The sequence below is a fragment of the Rhamphochromis sp. 'chilingali' genome (assembly GCF_963969265.1).
Source record: "Rhamphochromis sp. 'chilingali' genome assembly, chromosome: 12".
Classification (NCBI taxonomy): domain Eukaryota; kingdom Metazoa; phylum Chordata; class Actinopteri; order Cichliformes; family Cichlidae; genus Rhamphochromis; species Rhamphochromis sp. 'chilingali'.
The window spans coordinates 2,808,295-2,835,016 of record NC_137939.1 but is presented as its reverse complement, the minus strand read 5'-3'; the positions used below and the strand labels follow the sequence as shown (position 1 = coordinate 2,835,016).

Genomic DNA, 26,722 nt, shown 5'->3' with positions numbered 1-26,722 from the left:
TGTCCGAAGCAGTTGAGTAAGTACAAATATCTAAAGAATGGTCACTTTTGACTTGCTATTCATCACCATCTCCTTGCTTTTATCATGAATGTCACAATTATTTATACTTGTACCGACTGAATAGTCATTGTCCTTACAACTAATAGTCTTCATTTCATTGCTTGTGTCAGTGCACTCAAAATTGTTGAACATCTTGTCAAACAATTTGTACACCCATTTTGAAAACCCTATTTTTAAGGAGTTTCCATGAAAATCTCCATAAATTACTTTTCTCAGGTGAACCTTATCTCACACTAATGAAAATTGGTGTGTGTTACTCTTACTTGCAACCAATGAAAAGCCTCTTCTACCCAGTCACAGGTGAATCACGTTACAGTATCCCCTACTCTACAAGTATATATATAATGTAAACCAACAGACAGGATTGGCATGAGGTGCATACTGAATCTACAAAACATGGAACGTCAGCCTTGTGGAAGAGGGGTGAGGATCGGTGGAGGACGAGGACAAAACCGGGTAAGAAGAGGCCAACCACATAGACACGTCCCTGACGAAATCAGGGCAACACTTGTGGATCATGTGATAAACCATGGCCTCACAATGGCCGAGGCTGGTCGAAGGGTGCAGCCAAATGTTGGGAGAACTACTGTAAGTTCTATTATTCAGACATTTCGTCAGGAAAACAGGCAAGCATACTGTAATGTAGTTATTCAGCACAAACTAATTTGCTCTGCACTTTCATAGACATACAGGAGACTTGCATTAGGACATGACCTTATAGATCTTTACATATAGACGTAGTGTAACTGAAGCGCAGACTTGGCCCAGGTGTGGCATAGTGTGCTGTGGTACAATACAGTAATGCTGTAAAGAAAGGAGTTTTGAATGATAGTCCTGTAACAATTACTGTAAGCATGTTTGCGCTTATTTATGTTTGTGTTTTTTCATCTGCATCTCAAAAAGGACTGCCAGACAACCTAGAAGAGGTGGAAGAGGTCCACTTTTGACTCCACAGCAAGAGGAAAGAATTTGTGCAATGGTGGCTGCAAACAACGCTTTGAGACTGAGAGAAATACAAAGAACTGTCGTAGAAGATGACACCATCTTCGGAAATATTCAGTCAATATCAATTTCCACCATAGACAGAGTCCTCAGACGGAATGAAATGTCCATGAAGCAATTGTACAAAGTACCATTTGAACGGAACAGTGATCGAGTGTAGAAGCGCCATCACCAGTATGTACAGGTAAAACATGTTTGCATATGTACCTCTGTTTACTGTAAAAGTTTAGGCCATGTACTGCACTTACATTTATGCATGTTACTGTAATCTTATTTACAGTTCAAACTGTACAATCTGTTGTGCCAAATGCACCATTACAGACTTTTTTTATTCTCATCCTTTGGATAGCGTATCCTGGAATTGGAGGCCAGGGAACCCCTGCACATGTTTGTATATCTTGACGAAGCGGGATTCAATCTCGCAAAAGGCAGACGGCGTGGACGAAAGAGCCACCATTGATGTCCCAGGCCAACGAGGAGGAAATATTACAATGTGTGCAGCAATCTCAGAAAATGGCGTTCACACCCATATTCCTCGTATTGGTGCATACAATACACAACACCTGTTGGCTTTTCTGGACGCTCTTTATAGGGACCTAATCCCACAAAATGAAAGGGATGATCCTGGTGACAATCGGACAATGTATGTAGTGGTTTGGGATAATGTTAGCTTCCATCACTCTGCTGTAGTCAGGCAGTTGTTTGCAGCACACGACAGGATGCTTATGGAGTTTCTTCCTCCTTACACTCCATTCCTAAATCCAATTGAGGAGTTTTTCTCTTCCTGGAGGTGGAAGGTATATGACAGGCATCCACATACCCAAATGACCCTGCTAGCAGCTATGGATGCAGCTTGTGATGACATCACAGCAGAGTCCTGCAGAGGGTGGATTCGACACTCCAGAAGATGCTTTCCCCAATGCATCGATAGAGCTGACATTCGCTGCGATGTTGATGCAAATATGTGGGCAGACAGACGGGAGCGTCTAGATAGCAATGATTGATATGCAGCAGTGTCTGTTTTTCAGGTTTTTGTTTCATGACTACTGCAGTAAGGTTTACTGTCTAAGTGAGTTTATGTTTGCTGTAAAATGTTTGATTTACTGTATTTCCCCAGTTGCACAATGCTGTGAACAGTTTCAATTAAATATTATCAAGAGTGCATATGAACTGTCTTGATTTTTCTTTACAATTTATGGTTTTCAACATGCCGTGCATGCTGTCCAGACTTGACATGTCATTGGGAAGCACCTACAAAGAAATCCATCACAATGAGAACATGTTCAAACCATTTGATTTTGTGACCAAAGGTGCTGGTGTAGTGACTTGTAATTGTGACAGCCCTGACACTTTGATATAAGTACTTGCTTTTGATGGATATATTATCTGTTTTGATTAAGGGACTTGCTTTTGAAGCATTGACTACTTATTTTGAACAACTGACTTTTCTTTTTGATGAAGTGACTCACTTTTGCAAGTTATCCACCATGTTTTGCAGTTTGCACTAATTGTTTTGAGAAGAGCCTTAGTAGTGGTGCAGAGATCAATTCTGTGAGAAATGCACCAAAGCAAATGAGGGAAAAACTGTAAAAGGAAAAAGGCACTGTTAAGGAGTTTTTACTGTTTTATTTGATTATGCTTCAAATGTTATGTTATACTTATGTTCACATATTTCACCAGACAGTTTTCTGTTGAAACAAGAAGCTGACTCTGTGACCTTTACCGCAAGAGATCAGTACAGAAATACATATCTGCAGAAGTTGACTTGTATCTTATTCTTAGAAATTGACTTGTAGCACACACACACTCCGTGACACACACAGCTTACACACAGACAGCATCAGGACCTGCATAACAGGAAATGTGATTATATTTGCATATTGACGATGTAACCTATGAAAATAAACGAATACTGCAGTTCGGTGTGATTGCTCTCTGAGTATTTCACCCGTGCAGCACGTTAACTATCTCGAGTGTCTCAGTGTTGTTTATTCACCTGACTGTTAACTGTAAATCTCTGACAGGCACAGACCTCCAAAGTGGCCTGCAGAGTTACACTCTGTGTCGCCCACAAGGGAGCAGCAATGGAACACAGACAAAACCTGTAATCGGCCTGGCTGGTGTGACCCAAAAGGTTATAATACTTTTAAGTTATTGTAGGTACTGACGAGGCTTTTCTAATCATGTTTGTATATGTTAAGCCTTTGACTCTCCAAACATATTTTCTTTTAGCTTCAACCCTTACTATAGTAAATTGTGAGCTTAAAAACAAGTGTGGTTTTGGCAATATATTAATTTGTAACAGTACTATAGCACCACATGAATTTTACAAAACCACTGAATGGATAATAATCAGGTTTCATTCAGGGGACATTCGCACCTTTCAAAAATGGCCGCCTTTTTAAAGAAAATGTTTTACACTTTGACCAGTCAGAAGCAGTTGGTTTGTAAATGAGGTGTGGCTGTCAGCTGTAACGTGTACTGACAGCCTAGAACCCACAAACACGTGAACGCACTCTATGCAAAGCTGGTTGGAGAGTTCTCCGCCGTAAAGAACGTCTTTATCGCAGGGAAGCAGCAACAGTAAGAAACATTTCTTTTTCCTGTACTACTGTCACATATCTTCTGAAAAAGTGCAGGCTGCTGGTTATATTCAGAGTGCAGTGGTTTTCTTTCATTTCCCTTTGTAATGGGGCTACAATGTGTGCGAATATGTTGTGCTAAATAGTTTTAATTGTCTAAGAAAATATGAAACGGAGCATTCTCATTTTGCCAAAAACACTAACTAACATTTTTGAATGATCGTTTAGCCCCCAAGTTTATTTATCAAAAAACAAAAAAAACAAAAACGCGTTGTGGTGTACCAGGATCTAGTTAACTTTGAGCTGATTTGACTAAGGCTCTTGCTAGCACTGGGTTTTGCCTTCAGAGCTTCGTAGATTCAGCGAGGTTCTAGAAACATTCCTCAAACGACCATGATTTGAACTTCCTGTTCCACTGCATCCCAACGATTTTCTGTAAAATCTGTTGCGTCAAGTGACTCAGTGATCAATAAGAACAGAAACACTTTTTTAAAGTGTTTGCAAGCTGTTTTTAAAGCTGCCTTGCCTGGTTATAAGTACTGCAAATAAGCTACCAAGAGGTAAATAAATATAAAATAATTAGACAGCATCCCATTTCGGTAAGATGTTTTAATATATGTTTTAATATAAAATATTAATTTAATACAAGATATTACGTTTTCAGCTGGATAAATTAAAAGAAAGAAAATTATCTAGAAGATATAGATATAGAGATATAGATATATATATATATATAGATATATATAGATAAGAACTGTTGCGCGTTACATCCTGTACCTGCTGATTTGTAAACTAAAGTCTGAAACTAAAGCCTGAAAGAAAGAGTACAGTAGCACTCCAAAATGCGAAGTTATATCTTTAAACACTGCTGTGCAGAAGTCTTCAACAAGCACTCAGTTCATTTGTAATATCATTGCTACATGTATATCCCCCAGTTCATCCAATACTGAGATGAGAGTGGGCATGTTTGAGTGTGAGACCTCGGTCTGAAACTTGATTGATAAGTGATCACTGTTAATAAGGCTACGTTCACACTGCAGGTCTTAATGCTCAATTCCGATTTTTTGATCAAATCCGATTTTTTTGTCTGCTCGTTCACACTACAAATAAAATGCGACAGCAAACGCTCTCTAGTGTGAACGCTCAAAGCGGCCCGCATGCGCAAAAGAAGACGTCACACACAACGCGCTCTGTTTAGACCCAGAGCAACAGTATTGTTTGACTGATGGCCCTTAATATAAAGACTTCGGTCTTCACGTTTCCCAATTTTTGCTTTAAGTTATTTTGTTATTTACATAATAATGTAAATAACCTAATAATGATCCTTATTGCCGTTTAAGAGAGGAGCGGTGCTTCAAAGGATAGCTGTAGATTTCTGTCAGAATCTGCAGATTATACAGTACAAATAAAATGTTTACGTTGTCTTCCCAACAGTTTCACTGACATCTACACTGGATGGCCAGGAAGCGTTCGCGATGTCTTCTCGGGCGCTGATAATTGGCTTCAGTCTTGTGTCGGTGACGTAAAAGGCGGATTTAATGCGACTTGACCGTTCAAACAGCAGTCGCTTTCTAAAACATCGGATATGTATCGGATTCAGTACCACATACGAAAGTGACCCAGATCGGATTTGAAAATATCGGATTTGCGCCGTTCACACTGTCATAGCATGATCGGATATGGGTCGCATAGGGTCAAAAAATCGGATTTGATGCGCTTTCGCCTGCAGTGTGAACGTAGCCTAAGTGCCATACAAGGAAGCTACTGTAACAACCTCCAACAAACCACAGTGCGTGGTAAAAACCTGTTCCTCCTGAAGGTTGAAACGAAAAGCTAGTTTCATTACCTGACATATCCAATAATTCAGGCTATAAAGCAGGAAATACTATCAGCCAGTGATGAGTGGCTGAGTGCAAGTAAATAAATGATAGTTATTTCCCACATGCAATGCTAGTTGCCCTCCATATGACAGAAAGAGCAAACACATTGCACACTACACATTAACCCTAGCTCTAGTTTTTAAATGATAATGTCAGCACAGCAAAATTGTACTAATATTGTCATGTTTTCTAAAAGTAAGAACTAATTAGGAGGGAAGAATACGGACCAAATAAATCAAAGACATTAATTAAACTTCCCTACTGTAGTCAGGCTGATCTATTCCTTTGCATTGTGTGTTTCCTTCTTAATAAAAAATGTTTCCTTCCTTTAAATTATGATAACACTTCCTTTTGTGTCTTTTGGAAGCACAAATTTGACATCTTAAATTGGCAAGTCAGTAAGTCTGTATTTTCTTGACAATATCTTGGAAAGTGGAAACATTAAATGAAAGCAGATCTACAATTTTTCACAAACATAACCATTTACAGCTACATTCAGACTTCAGTTGTTAGGATTATACGTCCGCTGGAGAAGCAGCCAATGTAGCTCAGTCAGTTATATAAAAATACCTATTAAAGACCAACATTGATTAATTGATGGTTACAAACGATCACAGATGGTCCTACAGACTTGACCTGCTGCCTTTCAAATGATTATCTACACAGGTTCTGTAGTTGTAGATTTTGTTTATTAAATCCCACAGAAACTATGATACCGACAAACTGCTGTTATTGTGTATATATATATTTATTTATATTTCTTCATACATTCTTATATAGTTCTATACTGTGTATTGTGTATTTTGTTGTACAGTTATTTCATTTTTAACCTTCATTTTTTTATATTTTATTCCAGTTAAATTTACCCTTTTTAATTTTTCATATTTATTTCCTATCCTATTCATAGCCTTTTCCTTTTTGTTTTCTTTAGGTCACGAGCAGTTGTCTAAGCATTTCACTGCATATCGTACTGTGTATGACTGTGTACGTGACAAATAAAATTTGAATTTGATTGTGGTTACACAACCAATGATTTTCCAGTTCAGACCACATAAAATTGTGTCAACAGCAGACCCACATGCTTCAAAAAGAGCACAACCTGTTGACCTGTTGACAAGAAAGACAAAATAAGCAGTACAGTAGTAGAGCAGCTCTAAAAAGCTATACTGGAGTTAGAGTTTTGATATAATTTCCTCGTGATGATTTGTGCATCTGCAGCATAATACGTCTTCAAATAAGGTTTGACAGTCCTAATAAAGTTAGGTAAACTTTATCTTTGAAATTATAAGTCTAAAAGTTCAATTATTTTATGGTTTAGTACTTTGTACTGTAGTCTTCAGCACATGTTTGCAGTGTGCATGTCTGGCTTTCGGCCTTGCACCTAGATAGGTTTTCCATCGAGCACTAATAAAGTGTAGGCTCATTTCAAGTTTCCAATGACCCACTGAAACACAGTAATTCCAGTGTGAAACACATAATGTCTGTCCCTCCCAAGCCACTTTGCTTTATCAACCTGATGATATCTATACAAATTTTCTTTCTAGATGCACAACAGTTCTAGGAAGTGTGTTCAACTTGCTTTGCTTAGTGGAATTCTTCTGGTCGCCCTCTGTTATTTTTGGAAACCTAGCAGCAAAGAAGTTGACATAAGCTCAAGCCAGGTTACGCCCATTAAAAAATTCTTCACTGGGAAAATTGGAGACGCCACAAATGGTTATAAGGACATTTCCTACCACATAAAGGAGGAAATGGCAAGGTGTGTAAGTGTGACCTTTTCTTTTAAATTCAAGTTTTTGTTCCTATTACTTAACTCTTTGTTATTTCCAACAGTCATTTGGCTCAAAATGCCTGCGTATGCCAGGCTGATGAAGAAACCTTTCACCTACCATTGTCAAATCTGCTCTTTCCACACGTGTGGGCTCACAATCTTGATCAAGCATTTTTGGAGCTCCACCCTGATCCTGAAAGTGTAAAGCAGCACAGAGCTGATGAGTACAACAACCTTCAAGAAAGGTGAAGCATGTTTTGCATCTTTTGATTAAATAAGGAATGGTTTATAAGATTTTAGATGACAATCTGGAAATTTTCCCACATCAAGCAACCTTTTCGTCCAAGAGGCTTTTAATATACTTAGCAGAACGGCATTCTTGATACAATCTGCAATTGTCTATGATCATATTTTAAAGTAAGATATTTTATTTATTTTAGATATACAAGAGGATACGTGAATTTAGGTTTTTAGATGTCACCTGTTAAATTCACTATCAAGCCTGAGTTGATCAAATAAATTGTACTGCTCTAAGTGTACAGACTACAACTGTAAAAACTCACAGCTTTTATGTTGTAGTGTGTGTATATCATTGTCATGTTTCCAAAGGTCCTACAATCCTGCAGATGTGCTTAATGTAGCTGAGGCCAACAGTCCTCTTCAGTATCCTACCCAGGGGGTGCTGGTGCGACCCCTAAAGACAATCATCATTCCTGGTAAAGGCATATTTAACATGCAAAAAAACATTGAAACCCAGTCTAACTTTTACCTTTAAAAGGTCAGTTACACTGGGCCCTACTTTGATTGAAAACACTGTGCATGGTATAATACAGGATGCAGAACAATCACAGGAAGGTTAAGTGCATGTGTGGTCTTTTTATTTAAAGCTACAGAAAGCAAAACAAAACTTAACCGTCTGTGTTCTACATGAGCACTTTCTTGTTAAAAAGAGGAAATAAAACTGCTATTTAAATGGGTGCATATTTTTAAATCTTCTATTTATATAATTTCACTTTGTCTCCAAAAATAACCGTTTCTCTGCAGGTTTAGCCCTTAAAGAAGAAACAAGATCAGTTCACATGGTAATGCCTCAATTATTGTCTTGCACTTTTTTTTTGTCATCATTTTAAATATGATTATTTTTAATTCTTTATTGCAACCAATGCTTATCCTGTAACAGGTATCTTTGACTGCAACACTTGGAAGTTTTGATGTTGCTGCTAAGGTGGACATGGTCTCCATCCAGGGAGTGGGAGAGAAGAACATGGTTCTGTCGAGTCCTCTTCTCTCTGCTCTGAACAAACAACTGCAGTTTGTCACCTATACAAACATCGTGTTTCATCCGAAGACAGCAGACACAAGTAAAGCTATGATGTGGATATGAAACTGATACTAAAAGTGCAATGTAGAATGAACCTGTTTGAACATATAAACAGTTAGTGCACCCCCACCCACAATGAGACGAAAGGAAGGCAAAGTTTGGTACGTAACTTTATACAAGCAATTATTTTCTTATCTATTAAATAAATAAATGGGCATTAGAATACAAATTTAAGGAGATTTAAACTCAAGTAGATTTTTTTAAAGCATTGACAGTATTTGATTAAAGAGCTTACACATGCTAGCTAAGCATTAACCATTACAGAATGATAGATGATATCCGTGAACTGGAGGTTACAGATGGCAGTCTGACAGCCGTGTGCATTTTACATTTACTGCTATTTCTTGACTCATTATGTATTTCAGGAAGTTAAAATGTAAGTGTACTATTCAGTTTTTTTCAGCTCCTAGTTGATGATAACATCAGCATATGTCACACTTGTAAAGACAAGAAAGAAACTACTTTAATCAGATCAGAATACTCAGAACTAAATTAAATAAATCGATATATTACAATGTTTATAAAGTATAAGAAATAGCTCTAATATATACAAATAGGACTGACCACAACAAAAATAAAAAGGAGTTGACCAATGTAATGTTTGAGGAATATTCTTGTCCAGAAGGTTCCAATAGAAATTCAACTTGACCACATGGTTTAAAAGCCAATGAAGTAGGTGAGTGAAGGCTTCTCCAGTGGGGTTTTTTAAGACATGTCATTGAGGGCGGGGCTGTGCTTAGGCAAATGCAGCTTACAGCTTCATGTGCAAAGGTTATTTTCACAACGATAACTGCCCATAAATTCTGCAGCTGGCCTTTATCATTTTGTTTGTTTGTTTCATTCTGCAGTTCAGTTTGCAACTAAAGATCACCAGTCATTTTTCACCATCAAAATTGAACACAGAAACAATCCGAAACTTTACAACTCGGGATACCAAAAAGGTTCGTGAGCAGTTACTATGAACACATGTAAAGTTTAGCTTTTTGATGCACAGTGTTTAAAAGTCACATGAGTATTTAATTTGTTGTTCTTGTTTCCCTTAGAGTACAATATTACAGCTCTAGTTACCATCGCCACCAAGACCTTTCTGCGCTATGACAAACTGAAAGATCTCATTGACAGCATAAGAAAATATTATCCCACCGTCACTATTGTGATAGCAGATGATAATGAACACCCTCAGCCCGTGACTGGTCCTCATATTGAACACTACATTATGCCATTTGGAAAGGTAAACAAGTTACTGTTTCTGTATGTAATGACCTGGGCCCTATTCCAGGAAGCAAGGTTAGTGAAAAACTCTGAGTTTGTTAAGCCTGAGATGAAGGACACTCTGGGAGTTCCAGAAAGAGAGTTAACTTCAATAACTGGAATAACAGACTGTGAACTTAACCTGCTTGCTGGCAGGTTTTCTCCAACAATCTGAGTTGGTCTCCAACAATCTGAGTTGGTCTCCAACTCTTCCCCTTCTGCTTCACTTTAACCACCTTGTTTACGTTATTTGTAGGACCCAAATGCAACATATTTACTTTGTTTTAGTTTTTTTTATTCAATTTAAAAATGCCCTCAAACTTAATACTTTTATCTTTAGTTTGTGCCACCTATTTACTTGTTGCTATGGTGAATCCTAGTATCAGAGCTCCCCTGATAATCTCTTTCTCCTCTCTGCCCAAAACTGTTCTGGAACCAAAACTCAGAGTTGCTTATCTCAGTCAGTTTGACCTGCTTCCTCAAATAGGATCCTGCTTTGCCATTTTTACTGTGGTTATTCTATTATTGATTGCTTTTGTTTATACAGGGTTGGTTTGCAGGTAGAAACCTGGCAGTGTCTCAGGTAATCACCAAATATGTACTCTGGGTGGATGATGATTTCATCTTTACTGCAAACACCAAGTTGGAGAAGATGGTGGACATCCTAGAAAAGACCACTCTGGATCTGGTAAGACGATGCAGTTGTTTTTGTTTGTTTGGTTGTTTTGTTTTGTTTTTAAAGTGAGCTTAAAGGAGTGGCCTGAAACTTCATGCAAATATGCAAACTAGTAATTAGAAAAGCGCAATGTCACTGTGCCCTTACAATCTTTGATTATGAGCAGAATATTCAGTTGTTGCTGAAAGAAATTTAATCACTAGAATTACCATTTTACAAGATTAACTTGTAAAATACAAGTTAACTTCCTTTTCGTGTCATAATTTTCTGCCACTGTATGTTTCTATTTATTCATTCATTTATTACTTATAGTCAGGAGCAGAAGGGAAATGGTGACTGCGTTTTACATTTCTTTTCCCTGAAATTGCCCTGATGACAAGTCTTGGGTGCCAGTTTTGGAAGTGCAGTGGTGATGTAGATCTGAATTACCAGTCAAAAGTTTTAGGAAACCCAATTTTTTATTTATTTATTTTTTTAAATTGAAAGTCATGCAGTTTCCTGTTAGCCGCCTATCACAAAAGCTGTTGTGGCTTTGGGTCTGCCAGACCTCTTCCTGTCAGTTTGTCCCAGTTTCTGAGTCCCTTTACTTGTACTCACGCACACGTTGACTTTCCTTGCAAAGTCTCTGTGGGAAAGGTTTTTTTTTTGCTAGCAACGCACTACTTTCTGCAGTACAATACTGTTCAACTGATGCTCACGAGCGTATGGTACCACAGTGTGTTTCAACACTGCTTTTATGCAGACAGAGGGGGTTTGTAAGTAATCCAGAAAAGCTGGAAAACCTGTAGCAACTTGTAGCACCAGCTTTCAAAGCTTGATCAACCTCCATTGCTGCAGAACAGCTTTAAATTGTTATCCCATTTTGTGTTCCCTGAAAAGGCCTTTTTGTATAATTCTGAAATGTACATTATTTTTCAGTTTTGGGTAACCTTACCTTTTTTTTTTTTTTTCCCTCTAAACCTCTGGCAGTTCACCACTGACCTTTGTACCATTTCAAGCTATTCACTGGGCTTCATGACACAAATTGCAATAAATAACGGGAAAAATTGGAGTATGCTACAACTTTTGATGGATAATTTGTATATTTGACACATTTTGTCCTCTTTGTCCACGGTGTTCTACCATGCAGGCAACGAATGCAAACAATGTAATTGTTTGTATGCCGGCTTGCACACATACGCGAGAGGCACGAGAGTTCTTCTTTACTGATGTTTACTGTGCTTCTCTTAACGTACACAGGTACACCGTAGAACTGGTGAATGCATATGTACAAGGAAATTATATTTCAGCAAACATATTGCAATATAAAATTCACAAAATATAAACAAACATACCACTTTGGCCTGCAAGTAGACAAACGGTGTATTTGGAACTTAGGACTTTTTATTTCTTCTTTGACATTCACCATGAGCAGCTTCTGACCTTTTTTCCCAAAACAGGAAGTGACCTCTGCCCTTACCTTAAACTTAGAAAACTTTAACCGATTATTTACCATGTATCAAATTAACAGTACACCAATCTGGTATGCAAATAATAATAATATATTATCATGCTGTTTACAACTACATGAATGTACTAATTGCTGTGATTTATTACTGTTACTGAAGGTCCGCGGCTCCGAACCGTAGTAAAGGGACCTCTGGCTAATACGTCGGGCTCGTAGCCGAAAACTAGCTTTACTTTGTTGTCTGGGTCAACTTTGCTATTGTGACCAAGTGGTCGGCAGGGTTATAAACAAAATAATAAACTTGACAACGCCACCTAGGGGAATTGCACCCCCAGGAAATATATTTAAGATAAATAGATAAAAGGAATAAAAGGACTCCGCACAGATTCAAGGATGCACACTGAGGCAGGTTGGCTTCCAATACTAAAACAGTTTTATTTATAGAAAAAATAAATAAAATATTAAAAGTCAAGATGTAGCGTCATTATTGACAGTGTCCTACAGTAAAAAAATAAAACAATCGTGGAACTTGGACTTACCAGCAGCCGTGGAACCAAAAGAAAAATCACACAAAAAGAATCACTGCAGCCCACCCAGTGCTGTACAAAAGAAAGTGTGAAAACGACCCACCACCTGAGGTCCCAGGGCCACTGGCTCGTCCTCCGTTCACTGAAATAAAACACAGAAAAATATGTTAAAAGGATAAAAAGGACACTGAGCGTCAGGCTCGCTACAGATCATCAAAAAACTAAAACACACTTTAATAAAAGAAATCACACACGCACACACAGGAAAGGCTTATACCCCACGGGTCAAACTACCACTCGTACTGGTAATAATTATTCTCAGGCGTAGGCCGGTCTGGCTCCCCACCGGCTGAGACCGGCAACCCAGGCGATTTGGAGTCTCAGCACGACGCTCGGGCAGAGTGTCACTTCCGCCCGATCACAGAAGCGTGGGTACGAGCAACAGTCCAAAATAAAATAGAAGAACACCAGGCGAACCAAAAAAAAAAAAAAGTGAGCCTACTTAATAAAAACAAGACAAGACAAGACAGCAGCTAGGCAGGCGTCTCGACTCTTTGCTTAAAAATCAGGCAGTTGGTCCCTGAGAAGGTGCAGCAGCAATCAAACCCTACAAACAAAAAAACGCAAAGATAACCTTAATCGTCTCCAATTTACAAATACTAGCAGCTATAATATAAGCGGGCTTACCCCAAGACTGGAGGCGCTGTACTGTACGGTGAACGCGTCTCTCCACCACAGCTGGAGTAAAGAAAGAGAAACAGCCGCGCTGTAGCGGGCCACAGAATTATGACTACCAGTTGCTGACTTTTGAGAGAAAGAGGTCGAAAGGAGGCCTACCTGTAGCAGTCACATAATCCGATTGTATCGGTAAATTAACCAATAGGCCAGCATTTACTGCTGTATCGCACCAGAAGCTCGGGAGGAATGATCCAACAAAAAACCGGCTTCCCTTTATACAGGTAAACACCCCCCTGTAATCAATATGCAGGTGGGTTCCTAATTAACCCAATCACATGATACAAGGAGCGAGTGCAGCGGAAAGAGAGCGAGGGTGGTAGAGCGAGCGAGAGAGAAAAAGAAGGGCGAGTAGCCCATCCGGCTACACTAGCGAGAGACAGAGAGAGGCGTTGAAAGACTGCTCCAACGGAACTTATTGTTTCAATAAGTTTCAACAAAGTAACTGTATTCTAAATACCACCTTTATAAACGGTAACTGTAACGGAATACAGTTACTCATATTTTGTATTTTAAATATGTAACGGCGGTACATGTATTCCGTTACTCCCCAACACTGAAGGTGTGTGGTGATTTGTGCTTTTACCAGTAAATGTCCTTTCTGAAAAGGCAAAATGTTAAAAAAAAATAAGTTTCATTCCACATCCTCTTAAAAACCCAGCACTTCCCCTCTGCTGTCGGACACATGAACAATAACCGTATGACTGTTCCCACCACTAACACATGACCCTACGCTGTGTTCACTGCATCATTCCATGTTTGGCACTGATCACTACCTGCACTCATGTATATATCTATCTACTTAGCACTTTTAATTCTTATTCTTATTTTCATGTCTATTTAAGCATAATTTATGACAGTATGTTTGCACTGAAGCACCGCAGCAATTTCCTAATGTTGTAAACCTGCTCAACATTTGGCAATAAAACCCTTTCTGATTCTGAGTTCACTTTTCCCCTCTGTGGGTGCCATGAATCTCAAATCAAATCAAAATCAAATCACTTTTATTGTCACATCACATGTGCAGGTACATTGGTACAGCACATGTGAGTGAAATTCTTGTGTGCGAGCTTCACAAGCAACAGAGTTGTGCAAAATACAATAATGTAAACAAGCAAAATACAAGAATGGCTACATCTGAAACTAATAAATATATGTACAATATATAATAGTATATGCATTTCTGGATGTGTATACTAAATATTTTTCTACGTGTGTGTGTGTGTGTGTGTGTGTGTGTGTGTGTGTGTGTGTGTGTGTGTGTGTGTGTGTGTGTGTGTGTGTGTGTACACATATTTTACAAATTAAATAGAGTAAACAATAAATAAAATATATAAAATAAAATATACAGAGTGAGACATGTGCAAAACAGTGGCGTTACTGTACAGTATGGAGTGCATAATGTTAAAGTTCCAGTAGTGAAACTGAGGTGTCTATGACGTGTTCAGCAGTCTGATGGCCTGATGGAAAAAGCTGTCTCTCAGTCTGCTGGTACGGGACCGGATGCTGCAGAACCTCCTTCCTGATGGAAGCAGTCTGAACAGTTGATGGCTGGGGTGACTGGAGTCCTTGATGATCCTCCCCGCTTTCCTCAGGCAGCGCTTCCTGTAGATGTCTTGGAGGGAGGGAAGCTCACCTCCAATTATCCGTTCAGAGCACCGCACTACTCGCTGGAGAGCTTTGCAGTTGTAGGCGGTGCTGTTGCCATACCAGGTGGTGATGCATCCAGTGAGGATGCTCTCAATGGCACAGTGATAGAAGGTCCTGAGGATGCGGTGGCTCATGCCGAATCTTTTCAGTCTCCTGAGAAAGAAGAGGCGCTGCTGCGCCTTCTTCACTGTTTTGTTTGTGTGTACTGACCACGTAAGATCCTCAGCCAGATGTACACCAAGGAACCGGAAGCTGCTCACTCTCTCCACAGCAGCGCCGTTGATGGTGATGGGGGTGTGTACTTCTCTGCACCTCCGGAAGTCCACTATCAACTCCTTTTGTCTTTGCGACGTTGAGGGTGAGATGGTTGTCTTGACACCAGTGGGTCAGGGCGCTGACCTCCTCCCTGTAAGCCGTCTCATCACTGTTGGTGATAAGACCCACCACTGTAGTGTCGTCCGCAAACTTCACAATGATGTTGGAGCTGTTAGTGGCTGTGCAGTCGTAGGTGTAGAGTGAGTACAGGAGAGGGCTCAGTACACACCCCTGTGGAGCACCAGTGTTCAGTGTGACGGGGGATGAGGTGATGCTGCCCAGTCTGACCACTTGGCATCTGTCAGACAGGAAGCTAAGGATCCAGCTGCAGAGGGAGCTGCTCAGTCCTAGATCCTGCAGTTTCCTGTCCAGCTTCGAGGGAACGATGGTATTGAATGCTGAGCTGTAATCTACAAACAGCATTCTCACATACGTGTCTCTCTTCTCCAGGTGTGACAGGGCAGTGTGTAGTGTCAGGGCTATGGCATCATCAGTGGACCTGTTGTGGCGGTATGCAAACTGTAGAGGGTCCAGTGAGTCGGGTAGTGCAGAGCAGATGAAGTCCCTGACCAGCTTCTCGAAGCATTTGCTTACGATGGGGGTCAGGGCTACAGGTCGCCAGTCGTTCAATGAGGAGATGGTGGAGGATTTGGGTACATGGACGATGGTGGCCATTTTGAAGCAGGCTGGGACTACAGACAGAGAGAGGGAAAGGTTGAAGATGTGTGTGAACACTCCAGCCAGCTGAGCCGCGCATGACTTGAGGACGCGGCCGGGAATCCCGTCCGGACCAGTAGCTTTGCGCGCGTTCACCTTCCTGAAGCACTTCCGCACATCCTCCTCAGACACAGTGTGCGCACTGACGTCATCCGCGGTGCGCACACTGTCCGGTCTCATGGTGTTCGCTGTGTCGAATCTAGCGTAGAATACGTTTAGATCCTCACACAGAGAGGCCGTGGTCTGCGGTGTGCTGGTTTTCCCTCTAAAGTCTGTGATCGTGTTGAGTCCCTGCCACATACTCCGCGGGTTGTCAAACTGTTGCTCCACCCTGTCCCTGTACTCACGTTTGGCTGCTTTGATCGTCTTCCGGAGTTGGTAATGTGCGTGTTTGTAGTCCGATGTGTTCGCGGAGGCAAAGGCGGTGCTCCGTGCCGCGCGAACATCTCCGTTAATCCAGGGTTTTTGATTTGGGAAGGATTTAACTGTTCTGGATGGGACGACATCTTCCACGCATTTCCTGATAAATCCGCAGACTGAGTCTGTGTATTCATCAATGTCCCTAGCAGCCACGTGAAACATTTCCCAGTCCGCGTGATCAAAACAGTCCCGCAGCGGAGACTCCAATTGGTCCGTCCAACAGTGCACCGCCCTCCGGGTTGGAGCTTCCTGTTTCAGCTTCTGCCTGTAGGCGGGCAGGAGCAGGATGGAGCGGTGATCTGATTGGCCGAATGGGGCACGGGGGAGGGCTTTGTACGCGTCCCGGAAAGAGTAGCCGATCTCCACGAGTGTTAAAATGGATGTGTTGATGGAGTTTTGGTGAGACTTTCTTCAGGTTTCCCTCATTAAAGTCTCCGGCTGTGATAAATGCTGCCTCTGGGTGTGCGGTTTCCTCGCTGCTGATCGCGCTGTACAGTTCCCTGAGTGCTCGGTCAGTGGGGGAATGTACACAGCCGTAATAATCACTGCTGTAAATTCCCTCGGTAGCCAGAATGGCCGGCACTTAATCATCAGGTACTCCAGGTCCGGTGAGCAGAAGGATTTGACCGGGTGCACGTTCGCATAATCACACCAGCTGTTGTTGATCATGAAACACACACCACCGCCTCTGCTTTTCCCAGTAAGATCCTGTGACCTGTCCGCGCGATGCACGGAGAACCCCGGTAGTTGTATTGCGGAGTCCGGTACCTTGTCCGATAGCCAGGTTTCTGTGAGGCAGATCACGCAGCAGTCCCGCATCTCTCGCTGGAATGAGATCCGTGCCCGAAGCTCGCACAGCTTGTTCTCCAGAGACTGCACATTAGCCAGTAATAAACTGGGTAACGGTGGTCTGTTAGTGCGCTGTCTCAGTCGAACCAGAACGCCAGATCTTCTCCCTCTGCGTCGGCGTTTGCGGCCTCCAGGGCCAGAGAACAAAGGCGTCTCAGGTGAGATGAATGGGGGGTCTGCAAACGGAGCGTTCGTGTTGCAAAACTTGAACTCCGGAAAGTTATAAGAAAGACCGTCTTTTATGTCCAGTAAGGTTTGTCGGTCGTACACAAGGAGACAAGTGCTGCTCGCGAAAAAATGAAGGAAAAGTAAAATTAAACACAGAAAAAAGCTGTTGCTTGGGGGAGCTCGCGACGAGGCTGCCATACTCGGCGCCATCTTGTTCTCTTGTGAATCTGAAAGCTCTATGTCAAGCACCATTTGTGCAATCTCTGTGAGTCAACCTCTGTGAGTCCATCTCTGGGCTTTCTATTACCACATTTGTGGAGGCTGGGTTAACAGAGTACGTGACATTTCCTTTCAGAATAACAGGAATTGATATGTTTCACATTTTGTGGCCACAAGTGAAGTTAAATGATTCTGTTGCTAAAACCCAAATCGCTTCTTTAATGTCTTTGTCTTAACTTGGATTTTAGTGGGATTTCAGAAAACTACGGTAACTTTACCTTCCAAAACAAAACTTTAATTCGGTAACTCTGAACCACTACCATAGATTTTTAACCTGTGTCCATACTTAAAGAGGAAGAGAGACAGATGAGTCTAGAGTTTACTTAAAATTGTGAAAGGGAAGTCAGACATTGGAACATGGAGGTGAAAGGTCAGAAGAAGACATGATATCATTATGAATGAGAAGACGTGTAGAAAACTAAATAAGAACCTTTATACATACACACACACACACACACACACACACACACACACACACACACACACACACACACACACACACACACCTTTATCACTGTAACAAGTATAACGAAATTAATTGCAGTGTCAAAAGAAAGTTTAAGTATAATTACAAAAGAATAGAATAAAAAAGTAGAGCATGATATTCAGTAATAATAAATAGAACCTTATTGCACATAAACACTATAGCACAGGATGTCATCCATTGCACTATTTGCCAGTTTGAATTGTAGGTGATTACTTGTGATTCAAAGCCCTAACAGCTAGAGAGTAGAAACTGCTATCTAGTCTATTAGTCTTTGTTCTGATGCTCTTGTATCTTTTGCCTGATGGCAGCAGTTCAAAAAAGATTATGAGTGGGGTTTGAGGAGTCTTTTATATTTCCTCCTTTCCTGAGACAGCAGAAGCGGTTGAGTATATCCAATGATCCCCTGGGCAATATTTACAATCCCCTGAACTTTTTTTTTCCTGCGCTGTCGTGCAGCTGGAAAACCACAGAGGGAGTAGCACAGGATGCTCTCAATAGAACAACGATAGGACCATAATGGAAGGCCTTAGTCATCACATGCTTAAACTCATCATATATTTTTGCATATGCTGAACAGGCAGTCAGACATGCTGTAACTGTGGGGTAGAAAACAGCATGAACACCATACAGCAGGGGTCTCAAACTCCAGTCCTCGAGGGCATGGAAAAGTTGCATGACACTGGCCCTTGAGGACTGGAGTTTGAGGCCCCTGTCATATGGAATATGACAGGTGTGGTTGAACTGCATGAAGACTCTGAAGTTTCTCTTCTCTTCTGGCAGGACAGGAATGTGGCCTTGTCCTGTGAGCCACCGTAAGGATGTACTTAAGAGTAGAACTGGACTGTCACCGGCCTCAGGCTCTTCACCCATTTCAAAAACAAAGCAGTCATTTAGATAAAATATTAGATATTGTTTACCTGTAAATGCACAAAGTAAATTTAGAAATGTAATTATTTTCAAGAATGAACAAGCACTGATAGTGTAATCTACAGCTGTGGCCAAACGTTTAGAGAATGAGAAGTGTTGTTTGCTTATTTACAAAGTTTGCTGTTTCAGTGATAGTTGTATATCACATTATATCACTTCAAACAGAGGTGATCCAGTAATGCTGCACTAATGAATTAGACTAACTATTCACTTTAGCTAAAGTTATTAAGTTAGCTAAAGAGTTGGGATGCTGTGTAAGACATAAATAAAGCTAAAATACAAAGGTTTGGACACCGTTTTGCATGTTTCCCTACTGTAGGGGTCTCTGCAAGCATACAGAGGGGGTACTCTGAGAGGGTCCAAGATGACAACTTTGGAATTCTACTAGAAACAGTCGATCATATTTGTTTGTCAAAGCTGAATTCAGGGCAAACTACGCTAAATTAGCGTTTTTAGCTAACAGCTACAATAAGCATAAAAGTTACCGTACGGCTATCATTTGTTAACATGACGCTTGTTCTTATACATGTAGTACATTTATTACCAACCTGAGAGTTTATCCGCTGGTCATTCGACATGACGAATGACTTCTGAAGTCTTAATTCAGCTCAAGACGCTGTAGATTCCCGTCAGTAACACTTTCGGTCCGCTAGTAAAACGTAGTTCTATTAATCTGCGCTTGAACCGGAACCGGATGTAAGTTCCAAAAAACTGAATTGTAGAACTGAAACTGAATCGTGAGAAGTGAAACTGAAATTATGCAAGAGCTGAATTTTTAAAGGATAAAATGCAGTTTCAAAGCAAATCAATTCATTTTCAAAATATAAAATTCAATTTCAAATTAGACTAATTCAAATTCAGTTTTCAAAAGCATTTATTCAAGTTACAATTCAGATTCAATCTCAGCAATTCAAATTTACCTTATTCAAATTCAGTTTCTGATGGCACAGATTTCTGCCCATGTTTCCACCCCATCTCCATTGATGTAAAGAGGTTTAATGTCCATTTTCTTTTTTCTGAAATCCACAACAATCTCCTTTGTCTTGGTTGTGTTCAGGAGCAGGCTGTTGTCCCTGCACAATGCTGTCAGCTGCTCCACTTTGTCCCTGTAGGCAGATTCATCCTCCCCCAGGGATGAGCCCGACCACAGTGGGTCGTCTGCAGATTTTATGATGGTGTTACTGTGGTGAGCGGGGGCACAGTCATATGTGTATAGTGTGAAGAGCATTGGGCTCAGCACACAGTCCTGGGGAGAGCCGGTGCTGATGCTGATGGCCGAGGAAATGTGGGGACCCACCCTTGTGTCCGGTTTGTCAGAAAGTCCTTAATCCATAGACAGGTGGATTATGGGAGTCCTAGGGTCAACAGCTTGCTCACCAATCTGTGAGGGAGGGTGGTGTTAAAGGCAAAGCTTAAATCAATAAAGAGGTGTGCGGAGCTCCTCTGCTTCAGGTGGGACAGGGTAGCATGGAGAGCAGCAGCGTCCTCAGTAGACCTGTTAGCCCTGTAGGCAAATTGGTGAGTATCAAACTATTGGCCGATACTCATTCAGGCAGGTTGTGGGTGATTTGTCTTTTTTCTTTTGGTAAGGGGACTATGGTGTAGGATTTCAGACGGGGTGGAAGTGAGGCCTGGTAGTGTGACAGATTAAAAACATCAACTAAAAGTTAGATTTATTTAACTATTTACACTGTTGATTTCTGCAGTTAGTATCATAGTATGCAATAATAATGATAATAATAATGATGGATTGCATTTATATAGCGCTTTTTGGGGCCCTCAAAGCGCTTTACAATACCACTATTCATTCACTCTCACATTCACACACTGGTGGAGGCAGCTACAGTTGTAGCCACAGCTGCCCTGGAGCAGACTGACAGAAGCGAGGCTGCCATATCGCGCCATCGGCCCCTCTGGGGCTATAACTGCATTAGACACACACATCTCCTGTCTTTGTCAGTTCAGTTTCAACCATATAGAAATCTGCATGAAACATGAAAGCAGAACACCTGGTCACAACTGCCAAGAGCGGTAGCTCTCTGATAAGATCAAACAGTAAAGGTTTGAGAAAGACAAATGTCAAAGCACATAAAACACAGACAGATCAGCTCATCTCTGTAGATAGCATTTAAACTGAAAACATACCAGTGTTTGTGGAAAAACTCAGATAACCTAGAATCTGCATTTACTGGTTCTTTGTTTTAGTCAGTTCAGTAAATTAAGACAGACTCTTTAAGATCAAAGTAACAAATGATCTTGATGTCTCTGGTAAGGGACCTCTGGAAGGTGAGACCTCTCTTAAACAGTATGCGACAAGGCTGTCTCAATCTGCTGAGACCATAGAAAGATGGGCCGCTGTCCTGTATGGCATTTGAGAAACCAATTCCCACAACTTCAGAGCCCTATACAATACTTCTTATCCATAATGAATAAGAAGTATTGTATAGGGCTCTGGATGTCGTCATTTATGCCCCTGCTTTCCTGTTCCTGCTTTAGTGCCTTTAGTGCCATCTCCTTTCAGCACTGACTGTGACTCATCTTCCACAGTTCTTCCTCACTCAGCTCGGTCATACCACGCATGACCATTATTGGTGCCATGGGTGATGTGATCTAACAACATTTAGGTGACTATTGGGTCAGCAGATTGAAGTTTAATCAAAAAGCTTGACTATGAGAAGTTATTGCTTAAAATTATGTTTTAGTGTTCAGATGCAGTTCTAATGTTCAGAAATCCACACATGGAAACGATGTCATTACATTACACCACATCATCCTGTGATCAAGACATGACCCGATGTCCACTACAAAAGACTTACGATTTTTTTTTTTCAAAATCACAATTTTGCGGGGAAAAAGCAATTGTAAGATATTATTTTCATGCAAAATAGTTAAATTATCTTTCAAAAAAATAAAGATCAAAACATATTTTGCTCAGGCTCACAGGAGGAAATATTCCCCAAGCTGTGAATGACTTGCTATGTTTCTGTTTTGTCTTATTTATTTCCTCTGCACTTGATATCAACAGCAGCAAGGACACAGGAATGCTGCAACTGTTGAATGCAAAAGAATGCTGTTGACATCAAAGGCTGAGGAAGTTGGGGGAAGGTGGAGGCTGGGGGGCTGTGAGTGGGTACCCTGTGGGATTGGTTGTCCATCAGCTCCTGTAGACATTATCAATTGGCCAAAATTGGAAATCTTTTCAAGTTACTATTCTCTCATATGTGCACTTTGCAAAAAATTTGGATTTCTTTTTATTATTTACATTTCCATTCAAGGGCAACTCTGAGCACTGACACACAGGCTGTGTGAGTCAGAAACAGACATCCTGTAAAGGGATTTTCCAGATGGAAATGAAAACACTGGAAATAGTTCGTAGAAAGGAAATTCTCTACTGTGATAACACCATTTTATGTCCGCATATGGAAGAAGCACAAAAAAGAGAACAAGCAGCAAAAGAAAACAAATACTAAAGGAGGAAAATCCCTCAGACAGATCCAGAGACTGCGCAGAGACTGAGGTCACTGGCAGAGTCCTTTCAGCTAGGCAAAGAATATGCAGTTACATGAGATATGAATAACTCATACAACAGTGAAAGTAAGGATTCAGTTGTAATAGATGATGTTATATCTTCAGCATTGCTTAACTTTGATTTTCAAAATGTTATTGCTCAGTTAGTCGTTTCAGCAATCCGATTACCTATAGACTGTTTTCAGGCAGTCATATGATATATTCTACCTATTGAAAGGTGTTAAATAATATATTTTTTTTGGAACAACAAAAATATACCTCAAATGAACTATGAAAATGCTTGAATAAAATATGTCATTGTCATTTCTACAGCAGATTTAAAGCCACAGGAGTTGATCCAAAGTGCTTTTCAGGTCTCCAAAAAAAGAAACCTGGTCTGTTCCAGAAAACATTTGGAAAAACTGTGAAGCTGTGTTTTGTTAACTTTGTTAACTACCAGTGAAAAGCAAAGGTCAGCTATTTAGTGCTCATTAAAATGTGCTCAGATTTAGCATTTTACTTGGTAAAACCAGGTTTGGTAGCTAATCATAGCTTTCTATGGCTGCCCATGCACATGGTTAACTGGGGAGCAACATTCACAAAGTCGATTAAGCCAGCTTCTATCAGTTTGTGCTCGAACTGAAAACTGCTAACAATGGCTTTCTTTCCGTACTGACGCACAACCCTAAATCAATGATCAGCCTTTCTTGAAGAGAAGAAACTCACAGTTGTCAGACTGTTTTTCTTTGTTTTTTTGTTTTTCTGTAATTTTTAAAAATTTTGAACACTACTCCAGAAATAGGGCCCAGATCCAAGTTGCAATGGTGGCCTAGTCAACGTATTGCTTCTTGAAACCATGCATATCTTTTCTGCCTTAACATTATTGTCTTACTGATTTCAGGTTGGTGGTGCAGTCAGAGAGGTGACAGGTTACACTGCAACTTATCGTCACACCATATCGGTGGAGGATGGCGGAAACGAGGGTGACTGCTTACATATCAGACTTGGCTACCACCATGCCATCAAAGGATTTCCCAACTGCGTGGTAGCTGATGCTGTCATCAACTTCTTCATGGCGCGGACGGTCAAAGTGCAGCAGGTTGGATTTGACCCGCGCCTCGCACGGCAGGCCCATCTAGGTGAGTTATTAATTGTTATCAGAATCACAATACTTCAATAATCCTTAAGGAATTTGTGTTACTTGTGTAGAACTTATAGAACTTGTAGAAATTACATTGATGAGTTTCTTCGCAATGAAAAAAAGTAAAGTGGCACAAAATCAAGGCTTGTGGAAAATGGAATACTTTCTTTTTGCAGAGTTCTTCATCGACGCTCTTGGCCACCTCCACATTGGCTCCTGTAGTGACGTCATTGTGAGTCACGCGTCAAAGATCATACTACCCTGGAGTAAAACAGACGTACAAAAAGCCTATGAAAAATTCCGCTACTCATCGTCAGCCACGAATGCTAAAACTCATAATGAAATCTTCTACTTTAAGAACAGGTTCAAATGCATGACCAGTCAATGAAGTGTGAGAAATAGTTTTGCTCGGGTAAAATAAGACAAACTGTTTATTTTGGCTTTTACTGACAAAAGAACTGGGTGGATTACCCAGTTATGATCTTTGGTATCCAAGGTTGGTGTTTGTTTTCTTTTTTTTGTTTTTTATGTTTGTGGCTTGTAGTGTTTCTAGCAACTCTCTGGAAACTTGTAAATCGCCTTTTGACTGTTTTCAAAGCGTTTCAAACTGATTTGCAAAATGTTGACACTGAAAAGGAAAATCTTCAGTTACATAATAAATAGCTTCAGCTTGTGAAGCACCGCATTTTTATTTATTTATTTTATTTAAACGGGTTCTAAAAAAATGGAGTTAAGAAAAAGGTACGTTGTTGCAAGTCACAATATAGCAGCAAGTATTCTACAGCAAAACAGTTCCAGTTTGATAAAAATGGCTTTGTAAACTAATGCCCAGTGTCACATGATTGTTTTTGTTGTTTAAGTTGTTTCATTTGTATGTATTTTTAGTAGGATACTGTTATGCCCCACTTAGAAACGAAGTGTTAACTGGGGTGGGGGGGACACAAAGTGAAAAAGAAAACTACTGAAAAATGTCATTAAACATGATTTATTGCACAAAACTACTAAAGTAAAGATGAACACAGGGAAGCTCTTTTCTTCAGGGTCTCCAAGGCCAAAACAACAAATAAAACACCCTCTTTAACTAAGAAATGAACCAAGAACTCTTTAGCCGAAAACAAAATACAATGGCTGAGCTCCCTGTCTAGCAAAAGCAGGAGAAAACGATTGAAACAAAAATGGCAGAGAACCCCTACCTGCTTCCACTGTGATTAACCAATTACCACTGTAAAGGCACACCGTTGCTCACAATAAAGAAAGAAAGAAATGGGGGAAAGTGGAAGGGGCGTGGCGGTTTGAGATATGCCGTGGCTGACGAGCTGCAATACACCTCAGCTGCGGCTCATGAGGCAGACCTGGAACACAGGAAAGGGAGAAAAAAAACTCTGACAGAGGGAGAGCCACTAGAGGTCAGCGACCATAACAAACACTCAGGTCAACACTCTTTGTTTTTTCCCTCTCCCCTAATGTCAGTGATTTCGCAATATCCTGCTGCTGTGACTGTGTCTCTAAATTTAATCTATGAAACCTTTAGTCAGTAATTTACGTAAACAGATGCTGTCTCTGTCTTTTCTTAACAGTATTTCTAAAAATGCTTGTTTAATATTTTTTAGAGTGTATCGTTTGTTTGTTTGTTTGTTTGTTTGTTTGTTTGAAAAAAAAAACCTTAGCATCCATTTCCTGTTTATTTTTTATATTAAATTTCTTGTTTTCTGGCTAAGTAATAACACAGAAAAACTGTGTAAGAGAGAGTGAGCACCCAACAGATTGACAGTCAATCTTTAAGCCTACAGGGCCTCAGGAGGAAGAGTGCGTCGTCTATCAATTAGAAGGTTGTTGGTTTAATATCTAGCTCCTCAAGTCAGCATGTCGAAGTATCTTTGAGCAAGACACCAGAACCCAAGTTGCCCCTGATGCGTTCATCGACACTCTTCGACATTGAACAAATGGGGTAAATAATGTTTGTCATAAAAAGCGTTTTGAGTGCTCAGTTAGAGTAGAAAAGAACTAAGTGGAAGTCCTTTATCCCTGTATTTTAGGAGAGAGGAAGTTTCCTCATCAGAGTTCATCATTTCTAATAACGAACACAAATTATGAATAAATAATGTGGAACCTATTTGTATACTTCTTTGTGTCTCACTCATATCGCCTCCAGCAATCCTCCACTCAAAAAAAAATTTGTGGTAACCTGAATATGATTAAAAATAATTAACAACACTTTTTGTAATGGTGTTAAAATCAGCCCAACTTTTATTTTCAAACACAAAGTATAACAGCCAACATACTGGACACTGTTCTGCTGAACAACAAACAATTATATTGCCATCACTGTTATAATCTTACAATGAAACAAAGTCTCAGATGTAATTATTCTGAAAATAAGTTTAGGCCTACCACAACTTTGTTTTGTACTTACTTATATAATCAAAATAAAATGTTTATTGTTCTGTCACAAGTGCAGTCTCTGATTTAAACAACACATTTGTTTTTCATTCCAACACAGGAGCTGGAATGTTGTAATGTTTTAAGGATGCTTGTTTCCAGTCCAGGCATTACTGCCTGAATGACTGTCATGGATCGAGGTGATCCAAATGTAGGTGCAGAAGAAAGTCTTTAACTTCCTTAAGTACAGTGGCAGTGGATGTGGGTTGGAGATGCAATGAGCTTGAACCTGCAGGCGACCATCTTCACTGACCACACCATCTGTGACGGAGGACTCATCTCTCCTGGTGTCCTGCAAGCAAACAATCCTATTTTTTGGAACACAAACTTCATTGCCTTCTTAAAACATTTTTTCTGCATTTGGTATAAAACAGACTCCAATTTAGACAATCTCAGGCCCCCTCCCCACCGGAGAGGTGACATTCAACATCCCACTTGTCAGTCTAGATAGCCGTGACCACCACCCAACATACAATAATGTCATGAAAGCATCATTTTAAAAAGGGCTATGCAA

At 40.4% G+C, this 26,722-nt stretch overlaps 1 protein-coding gene across 1 annotated transcript; it reads left to right on the top strand.

The window, feature by feature from the left end:
• Positions 1–3,581: 3,581 nt before the first annotated feature.
• b4galnt1a (beta-1,4-N-acetyl-galactosaminyl transferase 1a) lies at positions 3,582–25,416 on the top strand (the record flags this gene model as incomplete). The annotated part of the gene is given in 12 exon segments (XM_080898658.1): positions 3,582–3,611; positions 3,613–3,645; positions 7,069–7,280; positions 7,355–7,537; positions 7,902–8,008; positions 8,337–8,374; positions 8,473–8,653; positions 9,522–9,614; positions 9,717–9,904; positions 10,472–10,612; positions 23,530–23,767; positions 23,946–25,416. Coding segments are annotated over 12 exon segments (1,656 nt in total). The 3' UTR covers positions 24,158–25,416.
• Positions 25,417–26,722: the final 1,306 nt, after the last annotated feature.